The 16,704-nt window shown below is 51.0% G+C and overlaps 8 protein-coding genes across 8 annotated transcripts; 3 read left to right on the top strand and 5 right to left on the bottom strand.

Annotated features, from left to right (window-relative positions):
• Positions 1 to 103: 103 nt before the first annotated feature.
• On the top strand, positions 104 to 991 carry COCMIDRAFT_88574 (uncharacterized protein; the record flags this gene model as incomplete). Its single annotated transcript, XM_007687346.1, has 1 exon — positions 104 to 991. One exon carries the CDS (start codon positions 104 to 106, stop codon positions 989 to 991), a length of 888 nt encoding a protein of 295 aa, XP_007685536.1.
• Positions 992 to 1,170: 179 nt separating this feature from the next.
• COCMIDRAFT_3126 (uncharacterized protein) lies at positions 1,171 to 2,901 on the bottom strand (the record flags this gene model as incomplete). Its single annotated transcript, XM_007687291.1, has 1 exon — positions 1,171 to 2,901. The coding sequence occupies one exon, from the start codon at positions 2,899 to 2,901 to the stop codon at positions 1,171 to 1,173; it is 1,731 nt and encodes a 576-aa protein (XP_007685481.1).
• Positions 2,902 to 3,807: 906 nt separating this feature from the next.
• COCMIDRAFT_88587 (uncharacterized protein) lies at positions 3,808 to 4,785 on the bottom strand (the record flags this gene model as incomplete). The annotated part of the gene is made up of 1 exon (XM_007687345.1): positions 3,808 to 4,785. The coding sequence occupies one exon, from the start codon at positions 4,783 to 4,785 to the stop codon at positions 3,808 to 3,810; it is 978 nt and encodes a 325-aa protein (XP_007685535.1).
• A 777-nt stretch (positions 4,786 to 5,562) lies between these two features.
• COCMIDRAFT_34556 (uncharacterized protein) lies at positions 5,563 to 6,460 on the top strand (the record flags this gene model as incomplete). Its single annotated transcript, XM_007687313.1, has 4 exons — positions 5,563 to 5,791; positions 5,892 to 6,105; positions 6,183 to 6,322; positions 6,387 to 6,460. The coding sequence occupies 4 exons, from the start codon at positions 5,563 to 5,565 to the stop codon at positions 6,458 to 6,460; spliced, it is 657 nt and encodes a 218-aa protein (XP_007685503.1).
• A 266-nt stretch (positions 6,461 to 6,726) lies between these two features.
• Positions 6,727 to 8,079, bottom strand: COCMIDRAFT_88676 (uncharacterized protein; the record flags this gene model as incomplete). Its single annotated transcript, XM_007687344.1, has 2 exons — positions 6,727 to 7,567; positions 7,619 to 8,079. The coding sequence occupies 2 exons, from the start codon at positions 8,077 to 8,079 to the stop codon at positions 6,727 to 6,729; spliced, it is 1,302 nt and encodes a 433-aa protein (XP_007685534.1).
• Positions 8,080 to 12,502: 4,423 nt separating this feature from the next.
• COCMIDRAFT_88576 (uncharacterized protein) lies at positions 12,503 to 12,863 on the top strand (the record flags this gene model as incomplete). The annotated part of the gene is made up of 2 exons (XM_007687343.1): positions 12,503 to 12,618; positions 12,680 to 12,863. The coding sequence occupies 2 exons, from the start codon at positions 12,503 to 12,505 to the stop codon at positions 12,861 to 12,863; spliced, it is 300 nt and encodes a 99-aa protein (XP_007685533.1).
• Positions 12,864 to 13,078: 215 nt separating this feature from the next.
• Positions 13,079 to 14,487, bottom strand: COCMIDRAFT_88520 (uncharacterized protein; the record flags this gene model as incomplete). Its single annotated transcript, XM_007687342.1, has 3 exons — positions 13,079 to 13,335; positions 13,386 to 14,223; positions 14,278 to 14,487. 3 exons carry the CDS (start codon positions 14,485 to 14,487, stop codon positions 13,079 to 13,081), a joined length of 1,305 nt encoding a protein of 434 aa, XP_007685532.1.
• Positions 14,488 to 14,818: 331 nt separating this feature from the next.
• COCMIDRAFT_34551 (uncharacterized protein) lies at positions 14,819 to 16,449 on the bottom strand (the record flags this gene model as incomplete). Its single annotated transcript, XM_007687312.1, has 8 exons — positions 14,819 to 14,986; positions 15,035 to 15,400; positions 15,449 to 15,715; positions 15,766 to 15,852; positions 15,899 to 15,970; positions 16,021 to 16,128; positions 16,185 to 16,351; positions 16,398 to 16,449. 8 exons carry the CDS (start codon positions 16,447 to 16,449, stop codon positions 14,819 to 14,821), a joined length of 1,287 nt encoding a protein of 428 aa, XP_007685502.1.
• Positions 16,450 to 16,704: the final 255 nt, after the last annotated feature.

Genomic DNA, 16,704 nt, shown 5'->3' with positions numbered 1-16,704 from the left:
ATGATGTAGGAAAGTGAAGGGCAATCGGGCCATCCCGAGGCGCGTTCACGTCGCACGACATCAGCAGACTCCACGAGCATTACATCACAATCACAACCTCATCATGGCTGGAACACGAAGCTCCACGCGCCAAAAGGCGTCTGCAGCACCAAAGTATAATGAAGACCCATCATCATCGGCCGAAGAGGCCCAATCGAAACGTAGTACGACCAAATCGACGCGTCGGAAGCGTACCCGCGAAGATGAAGACGACGACGTAGCAGATGCCAGCCTACCACCGCCCAAAAAAGCCGCGACCTCAAAATCCAAGGCATCCAAAGGAAATACACCCAAGGAGAAAGCCCCAGCAAAAGCCCCAAAAGCGCCCAAAGCCTCAGACCCCCCAACATCCAAATCAAAACCCGCACCACCACCAGAGCCCACCTCACCATCCAACCGCGACGCAAACGGCAACCAAGAAGTCTTCTGGCTCCTGAAAGCCGAGCCCCTCCCTCGCTTCGAAAACGGCATCAACGTCGCCTTCTCCATCTCGGACCTACGTGCCTGCACAGCACCCGAGCCCTGGTCTGGCGTGCGCAACCCGCAAGCCCGCAACAACATGCAAGCGATGCGCAAAGGCGACCTAGGCTTCTTCTACCACTCCAACGCCAAGCCCTCAGGTGTCGTCGGCATCCTGCGTGTCGTGCAAGAAGCGTTCGTCGACGAGACGGCGTTTGACCCCAAGGACCCGTACTATGATGCCAAGTCTCAGCGGGACAATCCCAAGTGGTATTGTGTAGGCGTGGAGTTTGTCAAGGAGTTTGATAGGGTTGTGGATTTGCATGAGATTAAGGGGTTTGCGGGGGAGGGGGGACCGTTGAGGGATATGCAGCTTGTTACGAATTCGAGGTTGAGTGTTTGTAGGGTCAGGAAGGAGGAGTGGGAGTTTATTCTAGAGCTGGCGGAGGGAGGTAAGGGTGAAGAGAAGGATGTGGGGAAGAAGGAGAAGTAATGGGGCTATTGGTCCCTCTAAGCTGCAAGAGGACGGACCGAGCCGCAAGTTGGGGTATTAGTACCGGATCTCTTGTTTTCGAGGCTCTGTTCATCGTAAAGCGAGTCTTCTGCATTCGGCACTTCCTACGCATCTATGTACAACATTCTACCACTACTCCGCGCCCGGTCATACTGCGATTAATACTGTAACGCCTGGATTACCTCTGGGCTGTTGAAAAACCCACATCGTTCTTGCAGCCTCTGCTGTGAGAATTCAATCGTCGCATTCGCCGTCCCCAGCGCACTGTTGCTTGGATGCGAGCCCCCAATTGTCCTCACATATGGTCCACCTGGCCGACTAAAAGCCTCATCCCAGTTCAGCAACGTTGTCGACCCAGGGCTATCCAGTGCTGGTACGCCCTGGCTGACATATGTGCTCCAAGACCGGCTCGCTCGCTTGACAACCTCGTAATCGTACGCGGTAGGGTGGACAGTATAGCCCGAATTATTGTACACATGCATACTATCGAAAATGTATGCAAACTCTGATGTATGGACTACGCCGAACCCAGAGATGTTCGTAACCTGCTCGAGTATGGGATCAAGAATGGTCTGGTTGAAGTTGTAAAAGTACACAGGGCCTTCATACTTCTCCTCGATTGCCGACCCGAGGTGCAGCGACGGACACACCATTAGAATGTCACGGAAGATGCGAGCTGAGCGGTAGAATTCCTGTGTCAAGTTTGGGCTGGTCCCGAATTCTTCTACGGGGTATAAGTCGAGCAGGTCAGCCAGCAATTCCTCGGACATGCCTGGTAGGTAACCACGGATAAAATCGTATGTGTCTTTATCAGTTGCAATGGATGTGTTTGTGTAGACATTGAGATCGCCTTCCATCCAGCCTGACATAAATGTCGCATTTCCAAAACGACCTTCGGCAATCAGCTGACTAGGGGGAGCTGGAAGAAAATCGCCGTCTACCTGAGGCAACCAGATATCGCCAATATTGTGCGCGATGTCACTCTGATAGGTTGCCTCGGAAGCATTAAAAAGCGTCTCGGTATCCAAGGCACGTAAGCACTCAATTGTTTCCGGTGCATCGAGTTTGGTCGTATTGCATCCAACGTAGTCGATGACGGCTGTCATTGCATCCCTGGAAAACGTGCCCGTAATACCTGGCTCAAGAGACTGCGATTGCGCTATGCCCTGCTGGAAAGGCAGTGGCTTTTCCCCGCCATAAGCCAAAATATGCATACCGATGGCCAGACCACCGGAGGACTGTCCGGCGATGGTAATCCTCTCCGGGTCCCCACCAAAGGCAGCGATGTTGTCACGAACCCACTCGATCGCAGCACGTTGGTCACGCAGCCCGGCATTCATGCTTCCCTCTTCTTTGAGAGAGTCCGAGGTTGCAAAGCCAAAGAATCCCAGCCGGTAGTTCATGGCTACGTGCATAATAGGTGACCCGTTTTCTACTGACTGCTTGATCATGCCATCAGGAGCTGTTGTTGGTTCATTGTTGCTTGCCCACCAAAAAGATCCGCCGTGTATCCATACAAGCACTGGTAGTGGTCCTTTGCCTTCTCGATCCTCGGATTTGGGTCTCGCCACATTCAAGTTCAAACAGTTCTCAGACGTTTCAGTAATATTGTCCAGTCCAAGGGGTGCAAAGAGCACGCCCAGCGGCTGTGGGCAAGCAGGACCTGGTTTTGTAGCATCGATGACTTCGCCTGGGGTGTATTCGTAGGGAATCGGAGGTTTGAATCTGTTTTCGCCACTGGTATCCTTTGCATAGGGAATACCCAAGAAGATTTCAATGTCGTTGCGTGCAATACCCTGAACGTCGACGTCGGCATATGATCCACCAAGTCGTATACCTGCTGCTGTTGCTGCGGCACCGATGCAGCCAGCTACTATAGTAAAGTGCATGTTGTTTTTCACCACGGCTTGGCTCCGTGGATTGCAAGAGGGTCAAGATGCAGGATAATGGCAGCCCACCAAGCAGCCCGAAGCATTGTTATAGCCGCGCCGAGTGGCTTAGAGGCAATGCTTGTGCTCGATAAACCAGATACCACCTCGACCGATTCTAGCCCGAAGCGGCAGGTGGATGCCGTGACGTGACAGAAGGGTGTTGAATCTGGAGCGGCATTAGTGTGCAGATCCACCCACGGCGATTATGAATATAGCCACTCGTCTTGCCAGCGCAAAACCGAGCTCAGAGACAAAAAGAAATTCATGGCTGTGGGGCACGTTGCTGTGCAACGTGCAACGTGCTGGGCTGGCATGCCTCTCTGCCTTGTACCGACATGCAGATAACGTGTGTGGCGCCCCTGTTCTCGCCCCTCTCAAACCCAAAAGGTAGCCTTACACAAGCTAAGCATAAAGCTACTCCAACTGCGCGTGGCTACCCCGCAACTTTCTGCCAACGTCGTTCTTCTCCGTGTTCGGAGCTTACGAAACAAATCTCTCATACTATTGAGATAAGGTTCTGGCTTTTCATGCGATTTCATCCCGATTGGCTTGGTGTCAAGCATTACGCCTTTTCACAGTCATTACCCGTGCTTGACACGCCATCAGGTGCTGGGGCGCCTCCAACACCCGTGCAGTCAGCGATGTTATGCTTTTTTTGGTAGCTTGAGTTGGTTGGAGCCAGCACCATTCTTTGGGTAGCCGGCCGGCTTCTTGAGTGGACGACGAGTTGAGAGAAAAGCATGGCATTACAAATCGACTCAACATAATGCTTCGTCCAGACAATAGCGGTCAAGAATATTGGCATCCAACTTTGATATCTTATGGAGCTGCTGACGTGAGAGGTGTATTGCGTAACTTCTCCTTTCATCGTCTCAAGAACTCAATAATGAACCCTGCGACCTCTGGTACTTTGTCCCGCACCACACCGTGTCCAGCGTTTGGGACGACGAAAACATTGTCGAAACCAAAGTCTCGTAGCTCTTGTTCTGTACACAAACCGTCCTTCTCTCCCAACACCACAGTCGACGGTACACCCGTTGCTACCGCTTTCTCGAAACTCTCGTGGTTATCCATCACACCGCCGTCCCGGACAATAGCGACCACAGATGCCGTGTGTCCAGGGTGATTGCAGGTCTGCCACTCACGTACAGCTTCGGCGACTACTTCTCCCCGTGCAACTCTTTCTTTCCAATCCAATGGGACGATGAGCTCTCCGCCCTCGAGCCAGGCCGTGACCCATTGCCGCGCAGCATCCTCGTCGCAGTCATGTTGGAAATATTTTTGTTCAGCTGCTGTGAAAGAAGAACGCTTGACAAGTCCTGCAGGTGCAATCAACACATAGCTTTGGACACGCGAAGCCCGTGATGCAACATAGCCAACTGTCAATGATGCGCCAAAGGAAAACCCTACGAGGTGTGCAGACGGCCATTCCAGATGATCCAGAAGTGCGTCAATCAGCCCGTGGAACAGCCCCGCCTCATGAGAAGCAACCGGGGTATCGCTCAGTCCATGCCCCCATAGATCAATCAATACAAAATGCGCCGAGGGAAAAGATGCATGTAGCTTGCGAGCTAACGGAAGCATGCCTAAAGCGGGAGTCTGCACGCCGTGGATGAAAAGCACACGCTTTGGCGATTTTATGTCCGATCCTGGAGACGAGGATGGAGGTATCGAGTAGTATGCGGCTTTTGCATTGTTGATAGTGAGATGCCGGGCCGGTGGGAGCAGGGTGCCGAAAGCAGACGTGAAAGATTCCTCAGCAGGGGCAGAGATTGGCGAGTTCGATAGTGGAGATTCTGCAGCTGAGCGTGGTAGAACGAGGTGGCGGATAGGTGAGGACATTGTCAGTGATGAATTTCCGATAGGATGCGATGCTTGGCTTTATGTTGTTAGTCGAAGGATTTGGATGTTGATGATAGGGCGTGATTAGTGGGCACGACAACACGTGACGATGTTGAGTATCGCAAGGCGATGTGCGGAAGGTGCGAACAAAGACACCAACAACAATGCTTTCACGAGATTCGAGGAGCTTGTTGCCTTGCCAAGGACATTTTATCTCGTCGTCTTATCTCTTTCTTCATACTACCTTGAGCTACATTTCCGTATACCCCTTTCGGGATGACCAAACAACGCAATATACCAATGCTACACGGATAAACAAAATAGGAAAGCGCAATTCCGTTCCTACCCAATAAAATCGGTTCACGCCCTCGCTGATTGGCTGTGTAGTTAACATACCTAGCAAACTTTATTCGCAGAGCCCTGGCCATTCGTATTCGATCCTTACAACAGCCAGACCCTGGAAACCACGACGTAGTAACATATTCATCCCAAACGAAGAAACGAAGAACAAAGCCCGGTATCGCGCCGAACACTAGGAGATTTCGCTCTGGGCAAGAAACCCATTTCGACAAGCGGCCCGCGTTATTTGTCTTACCAAGAGTGAGATAGCCTCGGCTCAAGCGCATCCACATGCGCCTTGGAGATCTTAACAGACAATTTTCTCTAGTCTGTGCAGGCGATACAAAATCCACGGCCGCACTATATAGAAACACCTCCTCACTAATTCAATAGGAAAAAGAGCAAGGAGTAAGAGGGACAAAAAGAGATCCAGGAAAAATGGCAACCCAACGCCCCCTACACGCAAAACAAGCACCACCCTCCCAAACCCGCCTCATCTACCTGACATCCTACAACCTCGTCTTCGCCTCCCTATGGGCCTCCACCTTCATCCGCGCAGCATCCCACGCCCTAACCTCTTCTCGCATCGAACTCTTCCGTGCAACGGAGCCCCACGCCCGCTGGATCCAAACAGCTTCGTTGCTAGAAGTGCTGCATGCTGCTTTTGGTAATATCCCCCTTTCCCTTGCCCTACTCACCAAACTAAACCACACTCTAAATATCAACCCAAACAAAACAGAGCCCCGAAGGCTAACAAGGAAAATTAGGTCTCATCAAATCCCCCGTCAGCACTACCGCCCTACAAGTCATCACCCGCGTAATCCAAGTATGGATGGTATGGTTCTGTTTCCCCACCAGCACCGCATCCTCGAGTGCGTATCTAGCGCTTTTGCTAGCGTGGTCGACGGCAGATGCGATTCGGTATTTTTATCTTGCGTTGAATATGCATGGACGGGCGCCGGGGTGGCTTGTTTGGCTTAGGTACGTTTTCCACTTTTTCTTCTTCTTTTTTCCAAAGGACGGACCGAGGGAGTGAAGGGGGCGCTAATACGGGATAGGTATACGATGTTTTACCCACTGTATCCAGTAGGGATTGGAGCAGAGTGGTGGCTGTTGTATCGGGCGATTGAGCCTGCGGGACGCATTAACGGGTTAATTCCGCCGTTTTTTTATTTTTGCCTGGCGTTGTATATTCCTGGTAAGTTATGCGAGAGAGTAAAGACATGCCGGGATATTCGTTGGTTGCTGACTGGGGATGTTAGGTTCGTATACAATGTATACGTACATGATGAAGCAGAGGAGCAAGACGCTCAAGTCTGCGAAGAAGAGTGCTTGAGGCGCCTCTTTTTTTCCGCTTCCCTAGAGTCAGACATGGGTTCTAGGGGACAATTTCAATACACATATCACATGACGTCAGAAATAAGCAGTACAGCATCATGGTTGAACGCAGGCAACATGCCCACAGGATTTTTGTACACGATATCAATACATAGGAGATGCATGCATACCCAACCAAAAACATAGAAAAGAGACCATCTTTCCTTCTCTCCACTTCACCTATGCTTCCCACGACTATGAATTGAGAAAAATAAATGCATCATATTAAATATAGGAAACCTTCACACCCATGCCGACTGTGCGCCGAACCTTGTCCCATGCATTACGTATGATCCTCATTATCCTTTCTCGGAGGTCCCGTCTGCCGAATGCAAGGCCAAATGCGAGCAAGAAGAGGAGGGTGCGGAAAAAAGCCATTGGATTTGCAGTCATGGAATGTGCAGTATTAGATATCAAGTTTTGGATATTAGCGAGCACGGTGGAAGCGCGGTTGTAGAAGCCCGGCGGAGGACTCATAGATTTCTTGGGCGGAGTGCGTGAGGTTCGAGAAGATTGCGAGGAGACGGGTTGAGGGGTGGGTTGTTGTTTGCGGAAACGTTCGTCTGAGCCTCGGGGTTGGCGGCGGTTTTCTTCCTCGCGTTTCCGGCGCTCGTCCTCTGCGCGAGACTGTTCGAGACGCCTTGCCTCGGTTTCTCTACGGCGTTGCTCCATCTGTTCTTGCTGTTGCTGGCGCAGCTTCTCCTCTCTTGCCTCGGTATCCTCCTTTTCATCCTTGAGCGAATGCAAAGCAAGCAGGAAAGCCTCCTTGCGCTCGTCATCCAGGACCTCTGACATGCTGATGAACTCGCGGGCATAGTCCCACTCGTCGTTACGGGGCAGGACGTGTAGCGTGTATAGTTCGAGCAGTTTGATGCGCTTTTCGAGGTCGCGCGGGGTGTCTGTGCCGGTGTGCTGCCTGTGGTGACCGGGGCGCTTCTCTTGGTATGACGGCGAGGCCATATGGGAGGCGATATCGAGTGTGGGCGTGGCAGATGCTGAGAGGTATGTCTCAAGCTTCTGCTGGTTGAGTCGCTGGGAGGGAGCATGCGTGAGTAGCAGCGTGGCTCTGCATAGTGGTTAGTATAGAAATCGCATTCACGGCCTACTCTTGGCATACAGGTTCACAACAACATCGGCATCCACGTCACCCTCGACTCCAGCATAGCCATCGCGCACAACATCGTCCCAGATGCTACCGTCACGGCATTTAGACACTAGCTGCTTCCAGCGGGTGCTGCCAAAGGCATGCTTACCCTCCTCGGCACCCAGTTCGATGACGGCATTCAAGAAGGTGAGGTAGAAGCTCCAGACCTTGATCCGGGTGCCGCGAGACGCGGTTGCTACGGGCGCATGTCCTATAAGGTCTCCATTGGGGCCATTGGTGTCGTCTACGGGTGGCGGAGTGATAATGGGCTCGATTGTGGAGAGTGCCTCTGGCAGGCGGCGCGTCAGGAAGAGCTGGGCGGCCTGGCGGTAGGCTTTGGCGATTTGGGAGGCTTGTTGCCGTGATGCCGACAGCGATGAGATGGATGTCGACAGGTAGCGCGACCCGCTGACATCGTCGTAGAGAGTCGCCATGGTCCCTACACGACGCGATACAAATGCTGGCAAGGAGTTCTGGGCGGCGTTTACGGGCTCATAGCGGTGAAAGACGGGGGGCGCGGCTCGGTGGTGTGCATTTCCACACTCCGCGTCGTCACAACATTCGACCTCGGCTTTCTCGCTGGCAGTCATGTCTTGGCGCGTCAACTGGCCGAGCAACCCTCTCCTCATTTCCGCACCCCCCCCCGACACGTGACAAGCCATATACTTCTGCTTGCACTCTACGACACATACTGTATCTGCAGAAATTGTACTACCACCATGGCCGCGATGCGCAATCAACTCGCTTCGCAACTGTTTGCTTGCTTGCCACAAGCTCTGAGTCACCGGCTGAGAAATGCCTGTTTGATCGCTCCTGGCCACCTTAGTCTCGCAACTGCCTCCAAATAGTAGCTTTGCCACTCACTTTCTTTTGAAAGCTGCCTCTTCGCCTTTACTACCCTCGACATTCACCGTCATCTATAAGCTTATATCACTATCGCAAACTGCCTATGCTGCTTGACTGCAATCTCCGTCATTCCCATAAACATGGACGTCGACGCAGCCACCTTCCCACACCAGCTCCTGTGGATGCTCATTAATATCGCCGAGGCGGACTTTGTCTCATTCGACTTGGAACTCTCCGGTATCCCTTCCCGCATCCAGGACAAACCCCCGCGCGGTCCCGGACGTTTTACCATGGAGGAACGCTATGCCGAAACCAAGATGGGCGCCGATCGCTATCAGATCCTACAGGTAGGGATTACGTGCGCAAGGTTCGACTATATAGCAAACAAGTACGTCTTGCGACCATACAACATCGACATCAGCCCATTGCTGGATGAGCGCATCGATTTTGAGCGCGAGATCCGGTTTCAAAGTGGTGCCTGCACCTTTTTGCTCAAAAATGGCTTTGACCTGGGCCTGCCCTTTGCCAACGGCGTGCAATACTTGTCGCGACAAGAGGCAGAGAAGGCAAAGCAGATGGCATGCGACCGTCTGGAGAAGAAGAACCCCGTGCCCGACCTCCAACTCAAGGAAGGAGACGTGGAGTCTCTTGACTTTATGCGTCGTGTCAGGGAGGCCATCAATAAGTGGAAGACCACTACTTCATCTGGTTTAGATATCACAACCCACACTGGGCTCCCTGACCGGCCCAAGATACCAGTCATAACGCGCTTTGAAAAGCGCCTCGTTCATCAACTCGTGCGTGCTGAATTCCCTGACCTAGTGACCATGGGCCGCTCAGAGTGCGTTCGCATCATTCAGCTTGATCCCGTTCGCGAAGCAGAAAATATGCAACGAATGAAGAATCGCGTCGACGAGTCTATATTGCGTCAAACTGGCTTTCGTTGGATCTTTGAGGCTCTGGTCAAAGGTGGCAATCTTAGTAGAACTGACCTGTTATTCGTTGCTCGGACGACAGGTATGGCTCCAACTGCAGATACAGATAATACACGCCCTCGTTTCGACAAGGCCATGGAGAGACTGAAGACCAAAAAGCCAGTCCTTGTTGGCCACAATATGTTCACCGACATTGTATATCTTTACCGCACATTCGTTGGCGAGTTGCCTGTACGTCATGAGAAGTTCCCTGAGTGTCGCTGCATTATGCTGACGATGATGATCAGGACACGTTGGACGATTTCCAGGACGCTATACACGAGCTATTCCCTAACATAATCGACACCAAGTATCTGGCCACATTTGCCGAAGGTGATCTCAACGCGTCACCTACTTTACAGGACATTGCACAAGGCCTCAGCAGTCAGCCTTTGCCTGATATCATCACTCATGCCGACCATCCCAAGTACCAAGACATTGAGGCCTTCCACGAAGCGGGCTACGACAGCCTATTGACCGCCACCATTATGATCAAACTGGCTGCTAGACTAGGTGTGGAAAGAGGAGAGAAGATACTCCCACCGCTTTTTCACAACTTGACCAATGGCGCGGATAGTCAACCCAACCTGATCACCAATGAAAACGTATTCGATTTTGTCAAGGACGGCCGGGAAAAAGTGGAAAAGCCAGTCCCGTTACCACCCGTCGAAAACCCAGAACCTATGCAGTCTAAGAAGCAGCGAAAAAAGAACAAACAAGCCAGCAAGAAAGCAGAGCAAACAAGATTCCAGACAAAAAATGTCTTTGATGCTCTTAGCGAAATGTCACTCAACCCAGAAACCGCACCATTGTCAACTGATGATGAGGAGGCAGAGCCAATTGAAACAAAGAAAGATAATCAAAACGGAAAACGTGACGAGCGAATAAACCAATCTCCCGGATCATGGGAAAATTCAGCGCCTGTGCAGAACACCACGAGCTTGACGCCCCTCGAGCAAGTCGAACGCCAACCAGTGGAACTCATCCCGCACTTCGATTCCAAATTCTGGGCCGAATTTGGAAACACGCTTCGAGTTTTTGGAACTGAAGAAGCGGTCTGGAAGATTGCCAGTTGGGAATTATGATTCGCTGAGATACTTTGAACGTAACTAGAATGCACGGATGTATGTATGTATGGACGTATGTACGTGAGCGAATGCAGCACAAATTTCAGCATTGAAAAATTCGGGCAAAGAAAACAAAATATTGCATGCACCGGAGATTAAAGATAGACGCATGAGTGATGCATATATACATGGTGCAGGTAAGACATGTGTTAGTTTGAAAACCCAGAGTCGCTGCCTTGTGACTTGGCTGGTCTACTCCATGCAAGACAACTCACTACCCCTCATACCCGGACTCGGAAAAGCACAAAGTTGTTTCGGAGGTCATGAAATGCGGTGCTAATTAGGCATCATTTTGCCCTCAGCCCCTTCCAAATGCCATGCCGCATGATGCATGCTGCATGCTACATGCTGCATAGAAAAAGTAAGCGCAGCTAATTCCACTGCATTAGGCATACCGCCACGTGGACTTTTTCTTCTTTCCAAGATTCAATCATTCCAGGGCGTTAAGCCCTAGTCCATTTCCAAACCCAGGTGCATAGAGTTCACAGAGCGCAGGGGAGGTTTGTGTAGCGTACTACTGTCCGTAAACTGGGCCCCGGGAGCATGCATGCCCGTTTCGCTTCCTGTGGCATGGTAACAGACCAAAACACCGTGACCGGAAGCCAGCCTGCTGTCCACTGTCTATTGCCATGCCGGTAACGGCTGTCCCCGACGCTTTGTGGTGTGGATACCCATGTCCTATGAATGATGATCTAGTGCAGTGTAACTATCATCTATCAACTGCTTAATATGAGTGTTCCTGTTACGACTTTCCCATCTCCCCTCTTGTGTGGTGACACGACCGCGTCCTGGTACACGAGTACTAGTCGTTACTCTTATGGCCATGGGTCCAATGATCTGAGTAGGTGCGATTGCGGCATTTCTGGGTACTTCAGAATGTACGCCAGGCAGTGAAAGTGATTAGCGGGGCTTCTGAGGGGCGCAATTGATGACCCAATCAATGGCTATCAATTCGCCGTGGTAAGCACTGCTGCACGGTGCTGCAGAACCAGTTGTCGGGTGGTCGTGGGGGTTCCTTCGGCTTACTTGCACCTAGCAACAACAGTCACCACCTAACAATATCGTTGGCGAAAGCATCCCGTCCGATGATGCATCCACAATCCTTCGGGCGGGACCGCATCCTGTCGCTTGTTATTCTTACATGGGTCGTACATGAGTAGTTCAGTAGGGCTATCCGATCTCAGTAAACGTTTTACTTGTGCACATCCATGTTGTGTGCCTAAAAACGTCTTCACCCACTTCAGCCTTCCCACCACCTTGGCCCATGGCACCACCCCCGCGACCTCCGACTCGCTCGCTGCCTCACCAGTTCCAAACAACACATCACCACACATCCCACCAACAGGGGATACCCCAGCACCGCGGTCGTGATGCTATGGTTTTTTGGGTTACACGAACTTTCTGACCGCCCCTGTATTATACATTTGCCCTGAAGACGATTTGTTCCCTCGAGCTTGATGTGTAGTGATTCACGCTATGAGTGGCTGAGAACTACTGTACGTGATCAGGCTTGGCGATGCAGCCGGGTTACAACGAAAGTCGAGACGAAACCAGGAGCCTGTCAGTTCAAGGAGGAAGGGCGGTATCTATCGTTGTTCGTGATTCGCTGGATGTGCGGAGTTTTGTCCCGGTCCTCTTCTTTGCGTTGGACCGTATGTATGGAGGAAACACTTCCTGATATCTCGCTACAGTCCTCCGGGAGTACGAAACACGAGAATTGGGAATTTAGTTCTGCTTTCGCGGCCAGGCTGCCCGCCTTGCCCGTTGTGTGTTGTTGTCGAGTTATAAAGATAGATCGAACCTTCGCTGCCACAACGGCGTGCTTCTTTGTTATCCTCTTTCTGTCTCTTCCCACAAAAGAGATTATCTTATCTGTACAGAATATACAACTGGCACAACCATACTTCATCATGCCCTTCATTGAAGATGTGTCAAGAGCTTTGACAATTCAGTCTTCATTGCCGCACGCTGGGGTTAATGACCGGACGTCATCACACACTACGCCCCCTGTAGAAGACACAAGATCGTGAGTCTACCTACAACGTTTTCTTTTTGGCCGCCTTTCTGATACCAAGTCTCTCTTGTAGCACGGCAGTGGTCTGCTCTTGTACCCACGACAGCAATGGCAACATCGTGCACGCATGCACCGCTGCTTCCTATGTCCCTCAGGCTACGGTGGCGCCTCAACAGGACATCACATTCCAGGATCAGGACTTGTTGCAGATGGGAGGACAATTCGATAGGAACGAAGCTCAAAGTGGTCGATGGTGAGTGTTGCCATGTGACATAGCTCGCTGTGTGGGCTTAGGATAAGGCGCTTAGGCGAAATACGGAAATGACAAGCGATTTGGTCTCGTAAACTTTGCCGCTTAGCATTGTTAATATTGGAGTCCATCGGACTGAAGTGATCTTTCCAAATCTAGTTATGAATCCCAAATACTTTTTGACCTATTTGTTCATGTTGTGCCCAGGATCACATGGACTCATCATCGGTGTGCAGGACCAGCGGCATCAGTAGCCTCGACAGGCTCCACATGCGCATCCATGTTTTTGGCGAGTGCCACGCTCGTCTCTTGTATGTCATGGGGCTCACCCTCGCCAGCCTGTGGAGTATCCTGATCTTGCGATAGGGGCTCGAAATGTGCGTTGGTAACTCTCTTATTGTCAATGCGTCGTCTCCATGGCTTGTATAATAAAACACTGAGGCCGCCAAAGACAATGAACGTACCACATATTGCCCCGCCTATATGATGTCAGTACGATGTTGCACATCGCGCAAAGCATAATACACACCAACAATATCCCATGCATCGCCCAGCTTTTCTACACCGTCCCAGAACTTGCCTTGGGGTTCAGCAACATTGAGAACTAGGTTGAGGAACTGAACTGTCCCGATGATTGTCGCAACAATGACTGTGATGACTGTGAGGACAATGCTGTAGTAGCAAATTGCTATCGGATCGCGTGCAAGTTGGGTACTCGTATACAGGCTCATCATCAGTGCGCCGTCTGTCGTATCCAGTAGACACATGCCCGCCGTGAACAGTAGCGGGAAGATTAAAATCAGCCATATTGAAGTGCCTTTTGTTGCTTGAATTGAGCTGATACCCAATATGGCAATTTCAGAAGATGTGTCGAAGCCCAGCCCAAAGAGCACCCCGAGAGGATACATCTTCCAAGGCTGGTCGACTAGCTTAAACAGCTTTTGTAAGAGCGGGAATAAGCATCCGCCACCCTGAATTTTGAACTCTTCGTGTTCACCTCCGGGATCACTGGCGATCATCCTACGCATCTGAACAACGAGCTTATACAGAATGTACATGTTCATGATGCCAAGTAGGAGTAAGAAAGCTGCAGACACGGATGTCCCAATGATACCGCCGATACGCTCGAAATTGTCAAACTTATCTGAAACCGCAGCAGCAGTACCAGCAACGACCAGAGATGTGGCTATCACTACTGTCGAGTGTCCGAGACTGAAGAACATGCCTACTGTGACTGGCCGTTGGTCTGCAGCTATTAGGCGACGAGTCATGAGATCGATAGCCGAGATATGGTCTGCATCTAGGGCATGGCGCAGACCCAGGGTATACGACAGTATAGCTGTCGAGATAAGCGGCGTGTGCCAGTGCTTCTAGAGATTAGTACTTCTTGTTGTTCACCTGTAAAATTATTCTCCACCTACCAAAACGATACCGACTGCTGCCCAAACAAGCAAGTTGACGACAATGAGAGTGACAATTATGGCAATTGCGGGAAAGGGAAGCCGCCTGAGGTATGGAGTTTGTGAGTGATATTCTGTAGCTTTTTTTGAGGCTTTGCGGAAGAAGGATGACTGGCTCTCTGGGTCTCCACTATTGCCGCCCGCAATATGCACGCCCTGTAAAGTCGTCATCGCTCTAGCCGTCAGTACTGGATTGAAAGCCGCAACTGGGCTTCAGGACGACTAAAGAAATTGAGCAGACTTCTATGAAAGGGATGCAGAAAATGGGGAAGAGGGGGGAGATGTTGTGCGGTTTCCGGAAGTGGTTCATTGGATGTAATGGCGCTAGCGAGTGGGGTTCATAGTTCTTATCAGAGAAAGACCGGGCCTACGTAGTGGGGTAGCTTACCCATCGTCACTCTTATATAGAATTACCTCAATGCACTAGCTAATATGGACTTGGCAAGACCGTTACTGAGAAAACCTCCTTCCTGTCAGTTCCCTGTGACGAGGCCTTGTATGTTTACAATTTACGGAAGCAGAGCGAAGCATTGGTGCCCCCAAAACCGAAACTGTTCGAGAGCGCGACGCTGATCTTGTGTTGCTGAGCAACATTCGCCACATAATTGCAATCGAATTCAGAAGCCGGTTCTCCAGCGTCAATGAGGTTTAGGGTTGGTGGGAGGATGTTCTACAAGTTGTTAGCCTTTGTACCGCTGCAGCTCCACGCTTAACCCACATGATGTATGCCCAGCACTGTGAAGATTGCTTCCACACTACCAGCAGCGCCGAGCAAATGTCCGACAGCACCTTTCGTACTGCTAACGTTGATCTCAGAGGCTGATGATTTCCCTCCTTCACCTAGTAAGAGTGCTTTGATAGCCCTGTTCTCAGCGGCGTCACCTAGAGGTGTACTTGTGGCGTGAGCATTAATGTAATCGACGGTACTTGGCTTGATGCCAGCATGTCGTAAAGCATTCTTCATAGCGAGACGTGGGCCTTGTCCGTCCTCGCGAGGTGCTGTCATGTGGTATGCATCGCTGGAAAGTCCATAGCCAGCAATTTCAGCATAGATGCGTGCACCTCTTCTTTGTGCGTGCTCAAGCTCCTGCACTCGTTAGATCAACACAGGCTGTGGTACAGAAAGACGTACTTCAAGAACCACAACACCAGCCCCCTCTCCGATAACGAAGCCATCGCGTTGTTTGTCAAATGGACGACTTGAATCAGCAGGCCGGTCATTGAATGCAGTGGAAAGGCTTCTAGCTCTGGCGAAACCTGAAATGGCGAGCGGATGAATGCAAGATTCAGACCCACCGGCGATCATGACATCTGCATCCCCAAACTGAATCAGGCGAGAAGCATCCCCAATGCTGTGCGCACCAGTTGTGCATGCTGTGGTTGCGGCGTGGTTTGGTCCCTTCATTGGACCGTTAGTGAGATCACCGCAGGTCAACATAAACAACTCACCTTGAAACCGTAGCGCATTGAGATGTGGCCAGCCGCGAGGTTGATCAATAGTCGTGGTACGAATAGTGGTGAGACCTTCCGGTAGCCCTAATAATTCAGCTTTTTATGGCATGAGAAGGGATTGTCCACTTACACCTTTTTCATATGCCACAGTAGTGTCGTATACATCGTCTAAGCTACCGATTCCGGAGCCCATGTAGACACCCTATGACTATGTAAGTAGAGTCTATACAAACAGTACCGGTGCGTTAGTACCGTGGCCTCGAGACTTTTATCATTCTTTGGGTCCCATCCAGCATCCTGTAAAGCTTCTTCAGCAGCCACCATGGCATACTGAGCAAATCGTGCCATGCGACGCTCGTCCTGTTTTATTGTCAGTGACAGTTCGAGTAGTCATGCGAGAACTACACAGGACCTACAGTAGGGCTTAAATGCTCTTTTGAATTCCATTTACCCTCATCTTTCGATCCCTGTGGTACTATGCCGGCTATTTGACTCGGAAGCAAGGCAAAATCTTGGCTGCGGTCCTTGATAGAAACGATGCCACAGTGGCCATCGATTAGGCGTTTCCACGTTTGGCGGACGCCTGCAAAATTAGTGGAGAGCTTGGCTGATGAATCGGGGCATACTACCTAGTCCCAAAGGTGTCACAAGCCCTAAGCCTGTTACTACTACCCGTCGCATTGCATGTCAATATGGACGATGATTGATGTTACTAAGATGGCGATGCGATGGCAGCAAAAAGAGCTAGCGCAGGACAGGAGCCATATGTGGTTTAGCGTCTGGCGCGGACTGATTCGAAAACGATGCACTCTTGAGCAACAACAGGGTTCAACCACACTTGGTTTTGCTCTAGGAAGAAATGAATCCAGGTGTTTGCTCATCTATCTGCTACCAGATCGTGATCTGGTCATCTTCTTTGGCCTCTACACTCTCTAC

The sequence above is a fragment of the Bipolaris oryzae genome, assembly GCF_000523455.1.
Source record: "Bipolaris oryzae ATCC 44560 unplaced genomic scaffold scaffold_28, whole genome shotgun sequence".
Taxonomy (NCBI): Eukaryota; Fungi; Ascomycota; class Dothideomycetes; order Pleosporales; family Pleosporaceae; genus Bipolaris; species Bipolaris oryzae.
Note: the sequence above shows the minus strand (reverse complement) of the source record. Positions and strands in the feature narration are given on the sequence as shown.